This window comes from Pseudopodoces humilis, chromosome 1 (assembly GCF_049639895.1).
Source record: "Pseudopodoces humilis isolate 2021_Gansu_Grassland_sample_001 chromosome 1, ASM4963989v1, whole genome shotgun sequence".
Classification (NCBI taxonomy): Eukaryota; Metazoa; Chordata; class Aves; order Passeriformes; family Paridae; genus Pseudopodoces; species Pseudopodoces humilis.
The window spans coordinates 146966730-146990283 of NC_142200.1; the positions used below are offsets into that span (position 1 = coordinate 146966730).

Genomic DNA, 23554 nt, shown 5'->3' on the forward strand with positions numbered 1-23554 from the left:
GAGAGCTGTGGCCCCGTTCCCAGCACAGGCAGGAGGAGTGAGGGGACTCTGGACACAAGATGGTGACCACATCGGTGGCCTGGAGACCAGCCCAATGCAGAGCCCCCAGCTGAAACATCTCGAGAGTGAGTTGTTTAAAAAATCCTCTCCTGGTTCCCCAGAACAGGAGAAACAGATGAATCCTCTGTGCTATTGTCTGTAAGCCACTAGAATCAAACAGGCAATCATCTCTCCACTGCAAAATACTCCCTTCCTCCCACAGGCATCAGTCCAAGGAAAGTGAAGGCACTTAACAGCCGTGTAAAGAATCAATCATGTATTTCAAGGAGTAGCGGTAGCTCTATTACGCTGAGAGCACAACAAAACTTAATTCCTATGGGAAATATCTTTCATAAGCAAGCTGCTTACTTAGAGCAGGGAGGAAGAGCGCTCAGACACTGGTCTAGGCTGTTTTGGTTGGTTTGGTTTGGGTTTTTTGAGTCAATTGATTTAATTGCTATGCTGAAATGCTTTCTCTTCATAAAGATTCGGCAAGTCTTTTGGAGTTAAGCTCAGATTTAGGAATGTGTTAGACCAATTATATAAATTGACTGATAGTCCCCAAGCAGGCCTATCAATTATATTTCTGCTCCCTTTATACTGCACATTATAAAAGCTGGCCTGAACTGTTTTGGTTTTCCTTTTTGATTGTTGTCATATTTTGTTGATTTAGAAAATATTGTAGGTTGCTATAAAGCAGGCTGTACTCATACTGCAAAATAAGTTAATTTTTTGTCTCTTAGCATTTTCTTACCTATTGCTTGAGTTGTTTCTGTGCTCAATACCTCTCTCAGATATTGAAAAAGGATTTGGACTGAATTGTTCCTCAAGGCAAGGATGGCCACAGAATCACAGTACATCTTGTGTTGGAAGGGAGCTTAGAGTTCATCCAACTCCCTTGCCAGTTTACTCAGTGTTCCATCCAGCCTGAGCTCAAGGATGTCCCCATGTCCTGCCTGTCTGCCCTTTCTGTTTGGGTTCCTGTGGCTGGAACATGTCCTGTTCCTCAGGCACTGTGGGCCATAACCCACTGCAACAACTCCAGGGGCAGGAAAGGAGTGTGGCACCAGGCATATCTGGCAAGGGCATGTGGTGGCTGAAGGATGGGAGGAAAACTTAGTTCACACGAGCCCTGATGTGAGGATTACACAAAAGAGAGCTCTTGAGGCAAGAACTTAGTGGTACAGTGAGAAAGCCAAAACCAAGATCTTGATCAAGGTTTGGAGAACCAGATTAAAACTGAGTAGCTCTGACTGGGGAGAGATATCTCAGCAGGACATTTGAAAGCTCCATGGTGCAGCCACACAATTCCCTTTCCTGAGCCTCCTCTTCCAAATGCCTGCTTTGAGGTGCCAGGAGTTGATTTGCAGAATTACTGAACTTCATTAGTGAACACCATGCACCCAAATCATTCCACTCCTGAATTTTCTTCCCTTAAAACTAGGTTAATACTCCAAGAGTATTGCAAATGTGAAGGAGCATTTTTGAAGCACATGGAGTCTGAGCAGTGGCAAGAGGCACTGAAAAACCTTGGAGGATATTAGTCACTTCCTCTTCCAAGCAGGCTCTGACTGCCTGAGCTGGGAAGTCTGCTCAAGCTGACCTAAGGCAACAGAACGAATGATGAGAAAGCAAAGAGCTGCTCTCGAGTCATGTACTGTCCACCCTTTGCACTGAACAGGGCACAGGGAAGATAAGAAATGGCTGGAGAAAAGACTATTATAAAGCATATAAACAAATGGGAAAAAATTCAGATTTTCAGGGGAAACTTTATTTTTTGACACATTATGCTTTCCAGGCTTAATGTTCCTTTTGTTGTGTACACCGGGCTTAATTGAAATCAAAGCCTTTAAAATGGAATTCTTAAATATCTTTAATTATAGTTGGGGCTACTGAAGTTATTAGGAAGAGCTCAGCTGGAGTCAATACATATGAAAATTTGTATAAAATAGGTATGAGTTAGAGCTCAGTTTGTTCCCTTAGGTTACGGCAGAGTTACTCTGTTCAAAGTGGCTGTATATGGACTAAATTGCATTTACCTATTACTTAAACTATCAAAGAGGATCTTTAAAAGGACTTAAATGATTCATAAGCCACTACTAGCACTTTGTCAAGAGTGAATTGCATTTTCTATTTTCTTTCCAAGGATTTAAATGGGCTTTGGATTAGGCCCTGAAGCCATATGTACCCAAAAGAAAATTATGTATATTAGTTTATATTGTGTTTCAAGGATTTATTTCTCTGAACTACAGTGCTACATGTTATTTCAGACTAATTTTCTTACAGTCTTCTTGTTCACAGCACCTAAAATGTTCTCTTCTGCTGTTTAATAAAAGCTTTCTACCCCACACAAACCACAAGCAAATTAAATACTGTTATTAAGGCTATAAGGCTACATCCACCATTTGGCTTCCCTGTTTTTTTAAAATTTATGACATAACATTAAATCCATACTCTTTGCATAATTTTCAGGTCTTAGCACCAAGGTCTGTCTGTTTACTTTTCCAGGAATAAAGCCATATGTGCTTCAAAGAGGTTAATCTATACCTTTATCAAACAATTGGATATTTACGGCAGGTTGAGAAAGACAGTGAGGAAATTAATGTGTGCTAAAAGGGTAGTGGAAGGAAGTTCAGCTGGGGCTCTGGCTGAGATGCCAAAACAGCTGGGCTGTGCTCAAATGCAGAGGTAGTTTGCTGACATTAAAACATCTCACATGCCAAACTATATTAATTTTCTCTGCTGGCATACGTGGCATGGTTAAACCAGTACAGTTCTGCATAAGTAAAGTCCAAATGGCCCCACTTCTAACAGGGAGAACTATAACTTTTCTTTCATAAAAAAAAACCAAACAAAACAAGAAAAATTGCAGTAACTTTGTCCAGTACAATAAACATTGAACTGCCTTCAAGCAGACTCTTACTTTGGTTATCACACAAATGTAAAATAAAGAGGACGTGAATCCCAAGGTAACATTTGCTCAAGTCACCCAAGGCTAATCATGTCACATAGTTCACTGACCTCCTGCTCTTTCTTCAACATCTCCATGGCTTCCCGAAACTTCCTTTCTTTCTCCTCTGTTTCAGCAATAGTGGCTTGGTTCTGCTCCTCATATGCCATAGCCACAACAGCCAGAATCAGATTGACCAGGTAAAACGAGCCCAGAAAGATGACCAGCATGAAAAAAAGCATGTAGATCTTCCCAGCAGATCTGAGAGTCTGTAAGTGCAAAAGTAAAATGAACACTGCTTTACAATGTTTTTAAAAAAGAAAAAAAAAAAAAAAAAAAAAAAGAAAGAAAATGAGGAGTTCCTTTTAAAATTAGATTTGTAATATAATTGAATCCAGCCTTTGTTAATAGTTCAAACAGAAAGCCTTTGATGAGAAATGACAACCACATACAAGGAAATAATCTCCTCACCAATACATTTTCATACCTTAATCAAAAGTTGTGTGCCTTGCAGTGAATTAATTTCTAAAATAATAATGCTTTCAATGTTTTCCTCTTTTACCAAATCTCTGCTGGTTTTCCTTTAGAATAGATGCTAAGAGTCAATTGCAGCAAAAACTTCCCCCACAGTTCTGTCTGGTTTTGTCTAGTGCGTAGAAACTATCCAGGTGGGATTCATGTTGGATCCCTTCAGATATCTACAATCCACGTCCTTTTTCAGGGAGAAAAATGCATGTTTAAGGTGCAACTCAACCAAATATCATTGAGACATCTGTGTCAGGAGGAGAAGAACCAAAGCTTGGGCTCTTTTGGATGTATCCCCTGGTTCTTCACCAGATTTATTGGCATAACTGGAATTTAGGGGGACAGCTTATGTGTAACAGATATGTCCCATGCTTAGTGAGTTGATATTGTACTGACAGAAAACACTGTGTGATAGTATAAGGTCAAATAATAAAATGGAGTGATGTTCATCCTTATTTGCTGTGACAGTTTCTGTCTTCCAGAGTTGTACACGTAGCTCTATGTCAAGCAAGTGAATTCAGCTGTTTAAAGAATCTTCAGTCTCATTGTTTTACATTTTCCTGAAGTGAAATTGTGTAACTGGCTGTATATGAAGCTGAAATTCCCCAAATCTTCAGCGATGATAGTACCTCAGTATCTTCAGAGCAGTTCTGTCAGCATTATCCACTGATTTCCACGTGATCACGTTCCAGTTTTGGCAGGTTTGAGATGCAGCAGCAAATCATCAGTGGCTTCATGGACAGAGAATGTAATTCAGTACAAAACTTGCAGATGTAGTTCTTTGGGGTTTGCACACATTTCAGGAAATGCATGCTGAGCATTTACTCAGAGACCACCTTGCATGTGACTGAGTTGAGTCTGGCTCTCTTTGTGCCTCTGTCTGTCAGGTGTCTGTGACAAGGAGCTGGCAGCAGTGGGAACTGAAATGCATCACGTGGTCTTGCAATTTTCTGAATTTGTGTTCATCACCATGCCTTGCAAAAACAGATATGTCAGGAACAAAGGTGCATCTCTGGCCTTTTCTTGAGCTGGACTCAAAAGTTTAACTTGTGTTACAACATCCACCAAAAAAATCACCAAGTGGTGATGTGGTGAGCTTCCTCAAGTGGTGAACTTCATTTAGACTCAGGTGAATTAGTGTCTTTCTCTCAGTACCACTTGTTCTCAATTTCCCCAAACACCCAGCCTAATGTCTTCTGACATCATCACTCTAAAGAAAATAAATTTATTATTAGAACTGATTGTCCTTCTCCAGAACATCTGATTATCCTTCTCTAGAACACACACAAAGCACAGTTCACCAAAAAACCAGAAATTCCTTCTTGTCTTTAACTGTTGTATATGCCACTGTTAGAAGATATCTTTATTTCTATTTTTTAACAGCAATAAAATAATCTCATACCTGTTGGTAAAGACGTTCCCAGTAATCTTGAGTCATCAGACGAAACAAGGAGAGAAAAGCCCAGCCAAAAGTATCAAAGCTTGTGTAACCATGGTCAGGGTTTTCCCCAGCCTTCAGACATATATATCCCTCAGGGCATGTGCTGCAAAACACCAAATACAATCTGTGAGATGCACCTTAGATGGCTCCAACATGGAGAAACTGATTTCCAGGGAAACACATACAATGCTCTTGGTTAAGAGCACAGGTGATCCACAGTAAATTCCTTCACTGTGTAAAACTACAGGAAACAAGTGATGCTATAATATCAAAGGTCTTTGCAATCTTGTTTTTTCTTTGAAAAGATAAACAGGGAAATAATAACCATAGCATGAGCTGCAATGGCAAATTATCATCTAGCATTTCACATATTTTGAATAGACTTTCGAATAGACTGGAATTAGGTGCTTAATTATAATTTCTCTTGGCACTTATTCCTAATTAAGAATCAAAAACTTGGCGTCTTCTGTTACAGCTGCAGGTAACGCTGTGATGGTGAACGTGCTCTTTTAGTTACACAGTCTGAACACTGGCTGGACACCACCAGCCTGTGCTACCACAGCACCTTCCTGATTGCTTCCTTTGCCTGACATCACTCACCCCCAGGATTAAATCTTTAATCTAAGAAACCCAGCCCTTTGTTCCACTCTCTGCCACAGTCTGAGGTCATGACATTTTTTCTATTTCTGCCAGGAAAAAGCTTTCCTTGTGTGTCTTGTAGATTAGTGTATTAAATGGCATGCAGATAGCATGAATTTCACTGGCTCTCATTAACCTTTGAGGCGCTTTACAAGTAATTTTCTAGCCCCATATGCCAGAAGAGATAAAAAACTCTCTCAGTGGTACTGTGTAAGCACTGAACTGCATCATCAAGTGAAATACAAGGTAGAAGAGATCCCAGGTCGAGGTGCCATCCTCTCAGAACAGATTAGTCAAAAACCCCCACGGCTCTTGAACATCAGAAGCCACTCTCCAAAAAGAAGGAAAGACCCATTAGAAACTGAAGATGTAGAAATATGCAAAGGCTTTCTTCTGCATGTATCCTGGGAGAAGAATATGAGTTCAAGTGCCCTGGAGCTTTATGGTATTTGGGAATTTTTTAGGTGAGAACCATGTCATATCTGGGGAAGCAGGTCCCACCAGAATGTGCAGTTACAGCAGCTCTCCCTGTTCTTCAGATAGATGAACCTGGTGCAATTCCCTGCAAATTCCAGCTGCCACAAGCAGGCATGGCTGGAACATGCAGGATTTTGGGCATGTCACCAGTCATGTAGATTGTATAGCTTTAAGATTCATTTTCTCCCAGAAAAAAATCCTAGAGTTTCTCAAACACTGCTATTTTTTTTTTTTTTTACCAAAGCAGAATATTGCCAGAAATTGAAATACGAAACAGAAATAGAAATAAAGCAAACAAATTTTTAAAATGTCAGGCAAAATAAAATTTGACCCCTGAGAAAGCAGTGTGTTTTCAGTGTGAAAACCGGTGCTCTTTTTCTCTAAAAACTATAATTTTTATACAAATGTAAAATAAATTTACAGCACAGGATAGCAACCTGTATTGCATGTCAAAATGAGAGTATGCTTTTATACAAATCTATGGTGTCTGCCACCACCATTAGACATTCAACAGCACTTTTAAAATCTTAATTTAATATCAGCAGTGAATCACAAAGTTTAAAGTAAGTCTGTTTTGAACGCTGATAAAAGGAGTGATGAAGCATTGCAAAATGTGTGCAGGTCCTTGTTTACAGTAGTTTTCAGAAAAAGCAATAAAAAATGAGCAGCTGATGTTTAGTGAATTAAATGTTACACACAAGTGGGGGTATAATAAATTATTCTGTCACCTTAGGTAGAGCCAAGTTAGCTTATATCAGTTGAGAATTCAGATAATAACAATTATGTCTCACAAAGAAAGAAAAAGAATCACTCCCAATTTTTACCCTGTCGGTCCAGAAACGCCTCTTTCTAGATCTTTCCTACTTTGACTACCTATTTTTTCCCTAATTAGAGCCACATTTCAATAAAAAATACAGTAACATTACTGAGTTAGAAGATAACAAAATGCAGAAATCTCGTGTTATTTTTCCCCTAAAATATGCAGCTGCACATTGAGTGTCTCTTGTATACCCATGTCCTTTGTGAGGCAGACTTTTTCACTAAATCTCCTCTCTCCCAAAGGCAGCATCTGCTGTCACTATGCTGTAGAGACGTGAGATTTCTGCCTCTGATCTGCTGCTACAAAGAGCCTTCATCGCCCGTGATGTGCCACTCAGCTGTTCAGGAGCTCTGAGAAATGGATTCTCCAGGCTCCTGAGAAGGAAATTCCCTTTTCTGGCTCTAAGACATCGTGTCTACACGGGACATGAACATTTCTGTAAGGCTGATTATTCTGCCATGAGGAAATGGCTGCACTCACACATTGGGCTTGGTTGGAAACTTTGTGATCATACCCAGAGGTGCAGAGTCCTTTCCTTAATCTCTCACTAAAGAGAAATCCTGAGTGGCTCTATTGCTCTGGTCTCATTTTTATTTATTTTATTTATTTATTTATTATTATTTTAACATTATTACAAATGGCTAGAACAACCCAATGTAGCTGAGAGAAATTTTGCTGCTGGTTACTTTAATGGTGGACTTCAGCCTAGGCAGGGCAGTAATTTGGAAATTGGGCTGCTTCTAGAATAAGTTGCCTAAAATCTTAGGCAACATGGAAATTTTGCCATTAATATAAATTATTGAGAAGGGTGAGATTTTCCTCTGAGTCTCAATTAGTAAAGAGAATTTCCTCAATCTCTTCACCCTTTTGAACAAGAGCCTGGGAGAAAAGGGGTATTAGGAGCCTTGGGTTGAATTTTCATTGGAATTTCTGGGCACGTATTAGAGGATATAAAGTCACTCAGGTTCACTGCCAGTGTTGCTTTCTAGGAAAACTTTTGATGAAGAAGAATTTTTGAGTAAGTGCTCAAAGCACTTTGCTTGGAAATCTGTAGGACATGGAGATGCAACCCCTATGACTGCCAAAGTGAGCAGTGGTACCTCAGAGGAATATTTCCTGTTTGTAATACAGATAGTATTATACACATCTAATGTAATTTTTTTCATGTTTCATTCTGTCCTTATGGGTCATTTCCCATTATCTGGCTCCACAGTGAATGGTTTAACCCCAGCTGGCAGCCAAACCCCACAGAGCTGCTCACTCACCCCAGCCCCAGTGGGATGTGGAACAGAATTGGATGAGTGAAAAATCTCATGTGCTGAGAAAAAGACAGTTTAATAGGGCAGAAAATGAAGAAAATAATAATAATTTGAATAATTACAATAATAAAAGTATTAAACTACACAAGCTCAGTGCAATTGCTCACCCCTTGCTGACCACTGCCTGGCCAGTTCCCAAGCGATGTCCCCCAGATAGCTTTCCTCCAGAATTTTTATACATACATATATATATATATATGTGTGTGTATATATATATATATATATATAAATATAGTGTGTGTGTGTGTGTATGTAAACCTGTCCTGGCTGTGTCTCCTCCCAGCTCCTTGTGCCCTCCCAGCCTCCTCACTGGCAGAGCATGAGAAGCTGAGAAGTCTTTCACTTAGTGGAAGCACTTCTTAGCAACAACTGAAAACATCAGTGTGTTACCAACATCATTCTGATCCTAAATCCAAAACACAGCACTGTAGCAGCTATGAGGAAAAAATTAACTCCATCTCAGCTGAAACCCAGAAAATGAACTTCCCCAGTATTTTTTCAGCTTTAAGAGCATTCAAACTAGGTGCTGCATCATGAAAAGCATGAACCCCAGACCAAAAATGTTGTTAATGTTAGCTTACACCCTTCTTACAGTAACCAGACCCTTGAGACAGAATTTCCTACTTGTCAACTCCTTATTCCTGCTCACCCTCTTCCGTGGCCAGCAGAGAGATAACCCACAGGGTATGGGAACGTGTTAAAAACACTGAGAGGAAAACAAAATGCTGCTTCCCAGAAAAACTCTAGAGAAATTTAGGTGTAAGGCTCTCACATGAGAATATTATTCTGCAACTGACACCATTTCCTCTGAGGACTTTTTTAAGGAGCCTCAAGATTTTACTGAACCATCCTCCATGTATGACATTAAGCGTACCCCCTTTGGATTTTTTAGCAAGCTCTTCAGCTTCTTTTACCTCAAGGAAGCATTTTAGAGAATTGTACTCTCCTCTGATGCACAGGGATGGGCAACAACAACAAGCTACATAAATATACCATCCTCCACAGGAGTGTCACAGGATGCTGTTCAATTGATCACAATAAAATTAGTGTCATTGATTCAGAAAAGTTAAAAGCAGCAGGCTACCTACCTATCCATCAGGCTGTAATCACCACTGCAAGCTGGCATTGGTACAGGAAATTAAAGGACATAAGAAACAGCTTTGGTTTAAATAACACAGGCTGGGAATGCCAGAGAGCTGTAGCTGAGGGGCATAATTACAAAATGCTCTGTCTCAAGAATTTAATCTAGGCAAGCCAAGCAACCTGCTGATCCAGGCTACAGGGGCCAATAGGGTTGGACAATAAAAGGAGATTTGTAAAACATCCATGCGCTGGATTGTAACATCCAGATCCTGAAAATGCAGGGAGGGTTGTCCATGTGCTACCAGGAGTCAACATCAATGACATCTGTGAGGTGAAGGCTGCACTTTCCTTGGGTTTAGGTTACAGAGGGACATTCTGGCTCCCTCACCATGGGAGCAATGGAGCACATACCATAGACACAGCAAAAATTAAAAAAAACAAACCTCTATTTTGGTAGGAGTCCCTTAGTGTGCCTGCCTAGGTCATACCTTAAGCCTAAGAATGCAGAAATCAAACTGAAAAGTTTATAGCTGGTGTCTTTGACACAAGGCTAATTCCTGGGGAATGGAAATCACCCTAGTGGGTCGAGAATGGAACCCCCAAGGTGGGGTTTGAAAGGCTGGCAGCCTTTGGAGGACAGACAGTGCCCATGGCCTCCATGGCTGGTTGATGTGCACAGTAGAGTCTTCCTCAACCTGCCTCATCCTGCTAAAGTCCACACACCACAAATGAGAGGCTTAGATTTCCTTTAGACCACAGACCTGAGGGTTTTTCCCTGCACTTTCCATATTTTCTCCTTTCCCTTGACTCTGAGGGAGGAGACAGCAGACAAAATAGAAGAGCATACTGTGGGGAGCAAAGATCCTTGGACTAACATTTGCTTTTACCCAAGAAAATAAAACTACTCATTCTAAAACAGGAAAATATTTTAAAAATGAATATTGTAAGGGTAACTGGGCATGTAGGAGAAAGGGGCCAAAAGGCAGCAGCATTTCAGCCATTGATGCCAGTGGGTGCTTGATGTGTCTGAAAGTCACAGGTTTTTCTCTTTCCCTTGTTCCTTCTTGTTTTATAATATTAAAGACTAATCATGGTTAGAATGTCTAACTAATTACCATCCAAAAGCCAAAATCTGACTTGCAGTGGTATGTTTCATCTTGGATAGGTCTGACCAGGAGCCCCCAGCAGCTCTCACTCCAAGCATCTGAATGGACTTTGAGAGAATTTGAAGGAGATTTTTAAAAGCAAGGGAAGGGGTGCCAATTGTCTGAAATGACGGAAGTGCAAGCAAATTGAACCATATGCTGCAGGGAAAAGGAAAAAATGCAGTGATGACAAAGAAGAGAAGAAACGCTCAGAATAAAGAGCAACATCAACCAAGAGTTGAAACTGGAGGAGAAAAGAGGAGGTGCCTGTGAGCAGGCTTGCTCACTGGCTCAGAGCACCCACTGACCTGAGCATGCTGCTGACTTGAACCCAGGGAAGGTTTCAGCCTCCCCCACTGGCTGCTTGCTCAGGTAGATGGAAAAGCCGTGGGTTCAGCCCTCGACATCAGAGCTCTCCACGCATGCAAACACAGAGAGGAACAACTCCCTCTCCTGCAACGTGCCTTGGTCAGGCTCCATCCACGCTGCAAACAGGCAAGCAAGCTCTTATTTCTTCTGACTCAATCCAGTGGCCAGGCACTGGAGCTTCTGTCTCACCCACCCAACAAAATGTAGGGCAATAATTTATCATCATAAACATAATAGTAGATTATTGCCTAATGAAGGCTGCAGCCTCTAGTAAGTCTGCTTCTCTCATGTGGCTGATGAGCTTGTTACAGCTTTGACTAAGAGGTAATATTACCCCTCCTTAAGAATTGAGTGGATTTAGATTTAATCCCTACTGCTGCTGTTTGACCAGAGACATGATCTTCCGAGTACACCACTGATCCCTAGGAATGGGGACTGTTATTATTGTTCCTAAACTTGTATAATCCAAGTCATGCCCATGGCTCCTCTAGCATCTTTGAGGTGTCGTACTTGCTTTCTGTTTGTTTAACACACTCAGGCAAGAGGTTTTCTCACCATCCTCACTCTCCTGTCGCTGTAACCAGCTCAGAGTAAATGGAAAAGCTTATGTGATTTACATCAGAATCTAGGTAAATTCATTTAAGGTGTGCTGCATAGCCTGAAGGTTTGAAACAAATTCTCTAGTATTGCTTGATGATCTGGGATGTAATTACATTTTTAGCTCTAGTAGTTTGAACAACACAGCTCTTTCCAAAATACCCTTGCTTTGGTGACATTTGAAGAGGACATATTTAGAAACTATGCCCTCTTCTTCCTTCAAGCAACCTTTACATCCTCTCCCACCTGTCAGCCCAGTTGTACCACATCAGGCTGCATTTGGTGAGGGTAATGCACACACCAATCCCAACAGGCAAATGCCAAAGCTCCCATTTCCTGGAATGGACCCATTCCTGCAGCAAGTTAAACTGGCAGATTGTGATCTGTCTGACCAAGCTGGCTAGTCCTGACATGACTTGCAACCAGGGCTTCGTCCTGAACTGAAGATTTTCTCTCTTCTCCAAAAGTTACTTCTTGTTTCTATTGTAGTCTGTTCCTTGTAAGCACAAAACTAATTCTTGCAGTATATCAAGGGGGAAAATGCAGTTGGATAAGCAAAATGAAAAGCAACAATAAAGTTCTGTTTGATTAAATGAAGAAAAGTCAAATTTCAGGTATTGCTCTTGCTCCCCAGAAGTGTCTGTGCAACACCTCCATCCCACTCATCCACAGACTGCACCTCTAAAATGCCAATCCTCCAAGCCAAGAGAGCTCTTCTCACCCTATTGTCTAACACCCAGCACAATATGGCCTGAATTTAGGAGACCTTCTTATAGAAAACAATTAACAACAGCAAGAGAAATAATAATAACAACACAGATCTAAGCTGAGGCAACTTAAAGCTGCAATTGCCAGCAGCAGAATAGCAGAGTCAACTGTGTGCACTTTTCCCTGGTGCTGTTTTCTCCCCAGTTTCTGGTGCAGCTGGGGCTGTGTTGCTGGATGCTGTTTGACATGTTCTGGCAGACAAACATTTTTCCAGGCTCTCTCCTGCCAAGTTCTGGGTGAGAGCTGCAGTAGCACTGGTGGAAGCACCCGATAGCAGCTCTCCTCCTCAGCATGGAACATGTTTCTCCTCTACCCTTCAGGGGTGTGATAAGCCTTTACAAGAGGCTTTAAATCACTGTGTGGAGGATGCATAAAGGCAAAGGAATGTTACTACAGCTCAGAGAGATCAAAGTTTTACACATAAAGCTGCACCACTCTACGTGTAACGAGTGCGCTGACAGGAGGGTGATGTGGAGAAACTGCCACAAAAACACTGCTTTTGGTGCTCATAGAGACTGTGAAAACAGGCATCTGATGCAATTTTACATGTGGGTATTAATTACCCTAGTAAAATGCCACAACACAGAAGAAAACAAAAGGTTTTGGTTTCTTTTTTTTTTTATAATGCCTTAGAAGGAGTTAGGACTGACACAAAAACTTTGAGGAGCACTGCCACACATGGTCATTCCTTCATCCCTTATATGCAATCAGCTCAGTGACAGAATTTACCAAACCATAAAGGACTTGCCCCACAGTGTACATTATTTTAATGTATCCTGTTAAGAAAAATCAAGGTCATAGTGAGAATAAAGGTATCTAAAGTTTCTATAGCAACAGTTACTAGGATGCAGTTGCCAAAGGTGCTTTCTTGTTGTTCCTGAAGTAGATTTACTGGCTGCTTTTTCCTTCCTGTTCACTGGTCTTTTTCGGTAGTATCAGTACAGACATGATGCAAATGTGCTTTCATCGTCAGTAAAATCTTGTAGACTCTTCCTGCCCATGAGCTGGATATGCAGGACATATCATGTGTAAGGGGAAAAAAAATTAAACACTCTGGCCTTGACAACCAAAGGGAGCACAATGGACTTAAAACGTGTTCACTTTTCTGAAAAGCCAGCTCCTTGTTGTAATTGCAAATGAAAAAGTGAAAAGAAAGAATTTAAGTTTCTCTTTTGTGTCTGTTTGTTTACTTTGTACACTGACAGCATCTTGTCTCTTCCTCCTAATGGACAAATTTCCTTGCTGTTTCTATTGCTCAACCAAACCTTCAGGCAGGAGGGGAAATAAAAACAGCAGCCTAAGCACAGCAGAAAAATATCCCTGTGAAATTACAGCGGGATGAAAGTGGAAACGCTTTAGAGCTGAAATGTATCTTCCTTTCTCACAGACAGATAATTCCACGCTGCTGCAGCCCCCATAAAAGCCTTTACTCTGAAAGGGGGACTCTGCAGTGCCTCTCACCAAAGTGAAGGGTTAAATGTCACCAAGAAGGGACAAGCTGGAATTGCACAGGAGGGTTGGGGTGGCCTGGCAGGGATGTGTTCCACACCAGGAATCTCTTCTGGTGGTGGTGTGCTCCAGAACAGGATGCCTCAAGGGATCTGAAGGTGGGACCAGGAGGGCAGACATATAGGGTGTGTATATAGATATATTTATATATGTATTTATAGGAAGGGTGTGGTGGTGCCTGCTGTCACCTGCTGCTCTGCAGCCTTCACAAATCATGCTCCACTTGATGCCAAGGCTTGATTTCACTAAGGAAAGAGCAGTTTCCACCTTCTGCTCCCACCTAAGATCTCCCAAATATTTGATAATTTCACTGGATCTTTACTTCACCTTCCCTGAGGCTGAAACAAGGTGTTCAACACTGGATAAGATATATACTGGGGATTAACTTGAATAGAAAATTTACATAATTTATAATCCCTTTTAAAAATCAGACTATCTGAGCCTTCTCCATTTATTTTAAACAAATCAAATAGAAGATGCTGAAATTGCAAAGAGGAAAAACTGATGTATATCCCAATGCAGCCACATCCAAAAGAACTACTAAATTTAACCTCCAAACTCATTTTAAAAGATCAACAACTGCAAATGCACAAGTTATTTTTTGGGTTTTTTTTTCTTTTTTAAGAGAGCATTACTGTTAACACTGCTCCCAGTCTGATCAATCTGTGACACACAGGGCAGAGGATTTTTCTATCAGGGTAGTTTTCTGAATGTGCATGTTGTGAAACACCAAGCATGTATCACTTTGAGCCAAAGAATATCTTTGATCACAAACATTTGATTTTCTCTCTTCTCCAAAAGTTACTTTGTGTTTCTATTGTACTCTGTTCCTTGTGAGCACAAAACAAATTCTTGCAATCAAGGGGCAAAATGTAGTCAGATAAACAAAATGAAAAGCAACAAAAGGATTCTGTTTGATTAAATGAAGAAAAGTCAAATTTCAGGTATGAAGAAGATGATTTCTGAGGCATCACATGGGAAACCCCACCAAGAGATTAGCCCTTGTGCACCTAAGAAATTTGCCATCTCCCTGACATTCCTACCATGTCTCTGAAGCATGGTTTTTAAAGTAGAGCCTTGAGGTTGCTTGGGCATATCTAAAAATGCAAATAAATATTTTTTTTTTTTCTTGCCTCTGCCAGGTCAAGTACTAGAGACAAGTTTGCTGCAGCTGAGTGACGTGCATCTATTCAAATCCCTTCTGAACTGGAATCAATACTAGCTAGATCCATTACCTCCTGCTTTATTGGCAGCTTGGGTGCTTGTTCAGAAAACAGTCCCTCCTAGTAATGTAATAAAGCCCCCACCTTGGAGATAATTAGATTGCCTGGGATATAGAATCCACTGATGATCATTTCCCTGCTGATTTTGGCTTGCTACTCCAGCTCAGGTTGCAGTCTCCATCACTACACACTCTTACATTAGACCACTTGAGTCTCATCACCTAACAATTGCCATAGCAGATTTATTTGGATTTTTTTCTTTTAACTCTTCCATAATAACAGCAACCAGACAAACCTCAGAGTGTCATTAACATGCTTTTAAAAATGCACTGAAATGGCTTTTTCAATTACCTCAAGATTTAATATCCTGGCCACAACACAGATATCCCTCACTCTAATAACAAATCCTTCCAGGAGAGAACACATGACACCGCCCTTCCCTGAATTTCCTTTGGGTCCTCAGCATATCCCAGAGGCTGATGAATTCAAACTGTGAGAAAAGCACATTCCACAAATGCTATGAACATTCAGACATGGCCTTGCCAGCTGTCTTCCCTTACCACACTTTCCTGATGGGTTCCCAGTTCAAGTCCTCACTTGTCATGAATTTCATTACCAATAAATGGGGCAACCACAACCTCATTATACTTCCTCTTAAGTCCCCTCCCTTGCTCCTGTGGTGCAACCTGCCCCTGAAGGTCCCAAGCATGCAGGTTTTGGTTTTCTGTTGAACACTTCTTGCTCTTGGCTTCAATCATTGAAGGGTGAGAGAAAACAAATCCACTTGATAGAAATGCCAGCCTGTAAACGATGCTCTCCCTGTCCCAACAGGTGGGAATACATGACTTTGCACATCCCCTGGAGCCTGAGGATCATCTTTCTAATTATCTTCATGTCTTTAAACAACGGCAATGGATGGTTGGCAGCAACTCTCTGCAATGTATAGCTGATGAACCAGTACTTGCCAATCCTGAGTTAAAAAACCCCACTGCAAGTAGGAATATTTATTACCCATTTTTAGGCATTTAAACCCAAACCTTACCCGGTGGTATTAAATACTTAACTAAAACAGCAAAAGGCTGAAGAAGAAAGAACCGAGGCATAAAGGGAAAGTTGGTTTCCCTTGATGTCACAAACACTGACAGTTTTGATGTATTTATCAAAACAAGTACAAGAACACTCGGTTTGAAGGTGTCATTTTCGTCCTCTTATACTCAAGAGCTGCAAGTTCTCCCCTGGCTGTTTCAGGCTGTAACTCTTTCATGGGCACAGTGCCTCCACCAGAGGTTTTCTCCAATCATGGCTTTCTGCTGCAATTCATTAACTTTGAGGGAAGGAAAGAGGGTGGGTTTGCTCATTTGCCTTCCTAGATGCTAACCCTTAAATCCACACAGGCTGCCAATATATAAACACTCCATGGATATTGGATTGGTGTTTAACTTCCCACCAGCTGAACAATTCCAAAGCAGCAGCAATCAAGTCTTTCAGCATTGCCCATGAGCAGCAGCTTTCCACCCCCACAGCTCAGGTCATCAGTGAGAACAATGAATATTCCATGACACACAAAACACTGTTGCTTGCCAGAGCATTTGTTTTTCCCAATATGATTGCCCATTGGTTTGCAAAGGCTGAGGTTCTACAGCACAATGGGGATTGCCAAATCCTGGGATTCCCGGGAAACATCCCAACAGTCTTGGAGTTCTGCCTGAGCCAGGATAAACACAATGCATTACAATCAACAAAGGCCTTAATTAATGGATGCTGACATTGTACCTCCCGAGGAACAAAGGGGAAAGCAGGGCCCGCTGCCCAAGGACCTTGGAGTCTAACTCAGGCTGGCAATAGGGATCAGACACACCAGGCCTGCAGAGGGAAGGCTGACACTGAGATTTCCCTTTGTCTTATGTCAATACAGATACAAGCAGTGGCAGCAGAAAGCAAAACATCTCTCCCCAGGACATGAGGGCTTTTCTTGCCTTTTTATCCACAAGCAAGTTCAGATTTTATCTCCCCTTCTTCTCCTTATCTCTCTGCTGCCTCCCTGCACACACATACCTTTTTTTCTCATTAAATTTCTCCTAAGTGAAATTCTTTTTTTTATTATTTTTTGCAGTCTTCCACATTCTGGGTTCTACCAGCCCAGAACATCTCCCTCCAGAAGCAGATCATCTCACCTCCTCTTCTCTCCTGGCCTAAGACACCCACCACCCTGGTTCAAATGTTCTCACATATTTGGCTCAAAAGCTCCTCTTTCCAACTACTCCATGGTATTTTCCACTTTTTCCTACAACTCCTCCTAACAGCCTGCAATCTTTGCATGGTTTATAATTCCCTCTGACCACAGAAGATCCCATCTCTTTCCATCCTATCTGAACTCTCCTCCTTCCATCAAGACCATGGGAAGCTGTCAAATAAAATCACACTTTCTGACAGTGCACTTGGACCCTGGGGAGGGGATGCAGGAGGAACCACTGGCGTCTGTAGATGTCAGGGATATGAATAAACTCCTTTATGCAGAGGATGTTAGTAAACCCCTGGATCTCATCACTGTCTATACATTGAGAAAATGAAATACATGTGGTCTACAAGCCAAACAAGGATAAACGTAGATCACAGTTCAAATCTGAGTACCTTCCCACTTCCAAAACATGCTTTTTCTTGGGATATTTGTTGATTTGTTTATCTTCCTTTGCCAAAAGCCAGGAATTCATCATCAGTTTAAATCCCTCCAGGTTTTCCATTTCCATTCTTGTTTCATTTCCATTAAAATACTCCACGCAGCCAAAATCTTACTTAGTTTTCACTATTTTTTACTGAGAAATTCAAATGTATTGAAAAAGAACTGTAATAAGGCCCCTAAAGATTTTAAACCTGAATAAGTGACACACAGAAACTTCTCTTCCTTGCAGTTGAGAAAATTGTATTACTATGCACAATATTGTCATTATCCTCTCTACTATTATGCCTAGATACAAGGAAGCTAAAATATCTACTTCATGCTGGTGAAAAGTGGACAGAACTAGAGGAAAATGCAGTAATAATAATAATAATTAAAATAATAATACTAATAATAAAGGCAACACAACCAGAGCAGAAGTGATGATATTTTTAAAGTACTTACCCAGCATCAGTGCTGTTGCCACACAGTAACACATCTTCTGTACCATTTTTTATGAAATAGTTCACTGCAACAGAAATAGAGAAATGGCTTTTTAATAAATACATTTTGGGAACGATAACATTCAAAAATATCATCCACCAACCAGCATATTCAATTGGGACAGCAACTGAGAGAAGAATGGCACGCTTTTGCTTTGTTTTGTTAATTTTAACTTTTATAAATTGGAAAAATAAATAAATTTTTTTGAATCTCTGTAAGCCCTTGCTGTTTGTATTCCGAATCTGACCACTTGAATAAGGTGACAATGGGCTATGGGCAATGTTTTTAGGAAATTCTATCCAGCCATGTCCCTCTGTTCAAACCAAGAACACTGTTACTAAATTCTGTAAACATAGTGAAACCAAACCATATGCTAGCCTGTAACTTTTAGTCTCTACACTGATGAGACACATATTAATTGAAGTTTGTGGCAGAAATTACTGACTCATAGGTTAAAAACGTAACCATCTATAACTCAGAATGTAATAATATTAACAAAGCAGCCCACTCCTTCAGTCTGGTGGATTCTGCTCAGCATAGAAAACACACAGCATAAAGCAAAAGAAACAAAAATGCACCCTGTTAAAGATCAAACAAATAAGGAAGTGTTCACCAAGACAAATATTTATCACTGTAGTCATCTGTAATGGCAATGGAAAGAGACAGACACTTCTCAAGGGAAGTGCTCCTCCTTCCCAGAGGAGCAAGCTAAATTTAAGTGCTGTGGATTGTTCCCAGGTTGACTACCAATAAAGCTTAAGGAAATTAGCATCTCCAGGCTAACGAGAGACTTTGCATACACACTTCTTTTTCTCTCCCCAGCCAACCAAGTCTAACACGAAGGGTAACAGAACAGGAGACCAATTTCTTCGCAAAGAGATAAGCAAAATCAGTGTTCTGGAGGGAGCGTGGAGAAAAGGTGTTCTAAGGAGCATCTCTAAAACCTGGATGGTGGCAGGGAAGAACGATAAAAGCATTGCTCTAGAAACACAAAAAATGCAAAATAGGTGTGCAGCTCACTGAGGAAGGGTAAATAATCTGGTATGCTTTGCTGCAGCAGAGAGGACGTGATCCCCTCTTGACCAAGCCATGGTGGTGGCAGCCTTGCCTGGTAAGGCTTTGTGAGCAGAGGGGCCTCTGCAGACGCTGCTCACGAGAGGTTCTCCATTCCAGGCTAACCCTCTGTTGTGAAATGTTTTAAAAATCAAGAGTGACAGCTTATCCAAGCTGGCTATGCAGAGAATGCTCAATGGCTCAACCACTGAACAGATGTGCTGTGGCTTTCTCAGTAAGCTGCGAGCAGTGGAAAAGCCCTGCTCTGCTGCATGCCAAGAGGGAATTACTGCCCAGAAGCTTGTGGTTACAGGGGCACGTGATGGTGTTCACAAGTTATCAGAGCACAGATCCTGCTCAGATTGGATGCTTTTCCACTTTGTCTGGTCACTTGGGCTTTTTACACACGGGAGGAAACACCTTGCGTGACAGCAACTCTCGGGACCGAGTGTGGTTGAGGATTGGTGATCAGTCACCACGGAACAGGGAAAGATGTCACATCTGCATCACCTTTCCCACTCCACTTCTGCTGGGCAAGGACTTGTGTTTTATTCAGGACAGGTGACATCTTATTTGGGATAAACAGTCAGTGACACAAACACACCAGACCACTTTCTCCCTGAGCTAGATGGTCTTTAAGGCCCTATCCAACACAAACCATTCAAAGATTCTAGGTTTGATTGAAATTCTGGAGCATTGGTTGGAAACCCAAATGACACCTCCTGGTCAGCCAAATCAGAAGATAAGAATGGAGTCTGAGCACAGGATTAAGTAGGACAAGAATTCTCTGTGTGCAAACAAGAAATCTGAAATCTTGGAAACAGACAAAATTCTGTTGTCTGCTGTCGACTTAAGCATTTACATTTCTAAACCAAGCAGCAAGGCAGGTTCCAAAGAGCCCCATGAAGGGCAGGCTGAGGAGTTGGTGTGTAGGTGCTGCTGGGAGGGCACATCTTCACCACGGGGTCATGCCAGGGAGCGACACAGCCACCGTGACAAAGCTCAGGCTGAGGAGGAGGTGAGCTCCCGATTCCCCACTGATAAATGAAAGGGGGATTAGAGTTTTATACCCAAGGAGACAAATTGCTGTATTATCAAAGATGTGCACAACAATCAATCTTTCCTTCAAAGCCTGTTGGTTTGGATTTCAATCAAGCCTGCTGGGCAATCAAGAGCTGCAAGAAGCAAACGGGCGTCACTCTTGCTTTAAAGAATGAACAACCTTGGTACCAAATTAACCCATAGCCTCAGCTTCCCATCAGTTAACTCTAATGTGGGAAAAGAACTAGGAACTCCTTTTTCATGCAGAGCAGGATTTTCTCTCTGAAAACTGCTCAAACTGAGCAACGCCACCTGAAAACACAATGATTTTTCATTGCCTTGGAAGATTGCAATTCATTTCTGTTGTGTTCTTCACTGAAAAATTTTGGTTTGTGAGTGGGAAAAAAATAGGAAAACAAATATGGAAAGTAAAACTGAACCCCTCTATTTTAGGTGTTTACTTTTGTTGTTTTTTGTTTTTTTTTTTTAATTTCTGAAGTAAAATTAAACCAAAATCATGACATTTATAGCACTTGTGTGTGTACATAAACTTTATGCAACGTGCCATTCTTTCCAAAGGTAATGCTATTTATTTTTTCTACCACTTTTACTTAAATGTTGATGTCACAGTCATAGGGTTCATGTTGCTTTTTAAGAATTTTTCTACAGGAATTTCCAGAGTAAGGCAACTGCCTGGTCATATTAAGAGTAAAAATACTCTGAATAATAATGTCTCCTTCAAGTCCATGTTCTGCCTCCAACACTTCTCAAACCAAATAACACTGGCCATAATTTTAAAGTTACTATATGCAAGTGGGTAAAACCACAAATTTTCCCTGTGTATTCTTGCAATCTATTCTCCCAAAGTCAGTTCCCCATAATTTTGTCTGTTTCATTCTACACTTTTTCTGATTTCTCAGTATCTTCCAGCTTTCTGCATTGCTCCGTCCCACACTAGGTGATTCTAACAGAGTAAATTCACAATATCTCTACTTGTTAAATTAACAGAGGAAAAACGAAAAAGCTAACTTCCTCCAAAAAAAAAAAAAATCCAATTAAAAATATGCTGCAGCTTGTGCTTTCCACACCTCTATCAGACAGCTAAGCAGAAAGCCAGTAGGGTACATAGACTACAGGGTAGAAACCTTCCTCATTTCTGTGTGAAGGAAAGGAAAATTTTCTCATTCAGAAAACTAAAAAAGATTGGAGTGAGCTTAGAAGACACAGCTTCTGCCTCCAGTTTCTGCTCCTCCTTTGAAGGCCCTACTGAAATGTTATTTTGACTCATCTTACAACAAATTAACTCCAATTAAAAATAAAATCACCACAACCACCCTATATATTATCACACTTGCATAAAGACCAACATTCAAATATCATTAGTCACTGCCCAGAGAAGAGTCCTCTGGCTGACTTTCTAACAAAAACTTCAGAGAGGTGTTTGTTATCGCAGACTATTTATTGCAGCCACACGGGCGCTCGCTGCTTGGAGACTTTCTCCCCGCGCTGGGGCTGGCACAGAGCACTGACAGCCACCCAACGCCCCCATTCCAAATTTAAAACGCAGTTCAGAAAACTCCATCTCCTTACAGCTGTGATATGTGGCACGGAAAGGAAACAGACAACACCCCCTCCTCGCCCTTTCTCCCACCGGCGCGAACACGCTTTGCCTCCCGGTAATACACGATAATTAAAACGAATCCTTGCTGCACTTGCTGTGTGCACACTGTGTCACACACGGCGAAGCCTCTAATAAATGAAATTGAGTTTGAAGATGAAAAACATGCCTCACAAAAGCCATGGAACAGGCTGTATTAAGGGTGTTATTAGGGGAGAATGCTTGGGAAAAAAAAAATGTCACTGCCAGTTAGCTCTTCCTGGCTAAAAGGGGTTGTAAATAATTATAATAATCAGTTACTCTCCTGTTGCTCAGTCCATGGCAGGGGATCTGGGTCCCCTTTGCTGGTGCTGATCCTTCTGCTGAGTTTCAGAGGCTCTTGGGTGTTCTCCCCTCCTTGCTTCCCATCCTCCCTCTTTCCCTGGGAAATCACTTATAGCCCATCTCTGCTGCCTCCATACCCTGTAGCCATGTGGAAGGACATTTCCTAAATTTCAGTTAAAAAAGGAACAGGAGGAGTTATGGCCAAGATGGTTGGGTGGGTAGAGGAAGCAGAGATCGAGGGGACAATTTTATGTACAGCATTGACAACTGCATGACTTTGTGGTAAACACAGCCTGGAATTCTGGGCATGAGTTGTCCTGCAGGGGATATGGAGGGGCTGGGAGGAAGTTGTAGAAAATCACACAACCAGGTGGTGGGAAGAAAGTGGTCTCCTCCAGCTTGAGTCTCTCTGGTAGGCTCCTGTTAGTGCTTCTCCCCACTCTCCAGACAAGTCAGAGGAACAATTTTCCTGCCAGGCTCAGCAGTTGCCACAGCACAGAAAATGTCTCAATTTTGACAGTACAGCTTTTTCCCTGCTTTGTGAAAAAGCCACTGAAAATATCAATCAAGCCCTCTTGAGCTAGATGGCTCCCATGCACTAGGAAGAGGCTCTGAAAGCCTCAGAGATCCACAGTACCTGGTTTGTGCTGCCCACATGGTCTGAAGGAACAAAAAGCACATCAGGAGAGGAGGAAAAGCACATCAGGAGCTTTTGGAGATGTGCACTAGAGGAGAGAGGAGAATTTAGCTGCTGTCAAATTGGCTTGGGGACCTTGCCAAGCCCAGGAGCATCCCCAGGAAGACAAGGCAGAGACAATGACTAGCAATAAACACACATGCTGGCTTTTAAACATCTTCAGATAACCTCCTTCTATGCCTCTGTGCCTCACCAGTCACTCAGACCCACACTCTTAGGGCTGTAGGGTACATAGCATGTAACTAAAAGCATATTTAGTACCACTTATTTAGACATATGCTCCACATGAATAGGCAGCAAAGCTCTGAAGTGTGCTCTCTGGAAGTTTTGTAGAGGTTTTGTGTTTTGTGGAATTTTTTTCATATGTTTCACAAAAGAATTAAAATCAAAAGCTGCTACAAAGGTTGAATGCATTGTGATTACAGACAGACAATGGAAAAATATAATAAAAAAAAAACTTCTGCACTTACTGTGATAAAGAAAACAAATAAATTGGATCAAAAAATGGCTGAGAGACAGAAAACGTAGGTTAGGATGAAAAGTCAGTGTGCAGGCTAAGAGAGGGCTGTATCTTCTTTGTTATAAGTACAAGGGGAAAAGAGGGTGAGGAGAGAGGTAACAACATCTCCTATACACAGTATTTTCCAGGTGAATAAAGTCTGAGGCATGGACTGAATGAGGAGCACTAGAGACACCCACTCCATTCAAAAAAAAGGAACAGAGAAATGCAAAGTGGAATATTAAGTTGTCAGAAAGT

At 41.3% G+C, this 23554-nt stretch overlaps 1 protein-coding gene across 1 annotated transcript in view; it reads right to left on the bottom strand.

Moving 5' to 3' along the window:
* The window catches only part of LOC102107374 (sodium channel protein type 5 subunit alpha), a 215099-nt gene that overhangs the window by 117756 nt on the left and 73789 nt on the right, over positions 1-23554 (bottom strand). Inside the window, exons 8-10 of the mRNA XM_088057681.1 lie at positions 18026-18089; positions 4917-5058; positions 3061-3258 (exon numbers count right to left, since the gene is read on the bottom strand). Of these exons, the coding sequence (XP_087913807.1) occupies positions 3061-3258; positions 4917-5058; positions 18026-18089 (404 nt within the window). The remainder of the gene's footprint in view (positions 1-3060; positions 3259-4916; positions 5059-18025; positions 18090-23554) is intronic.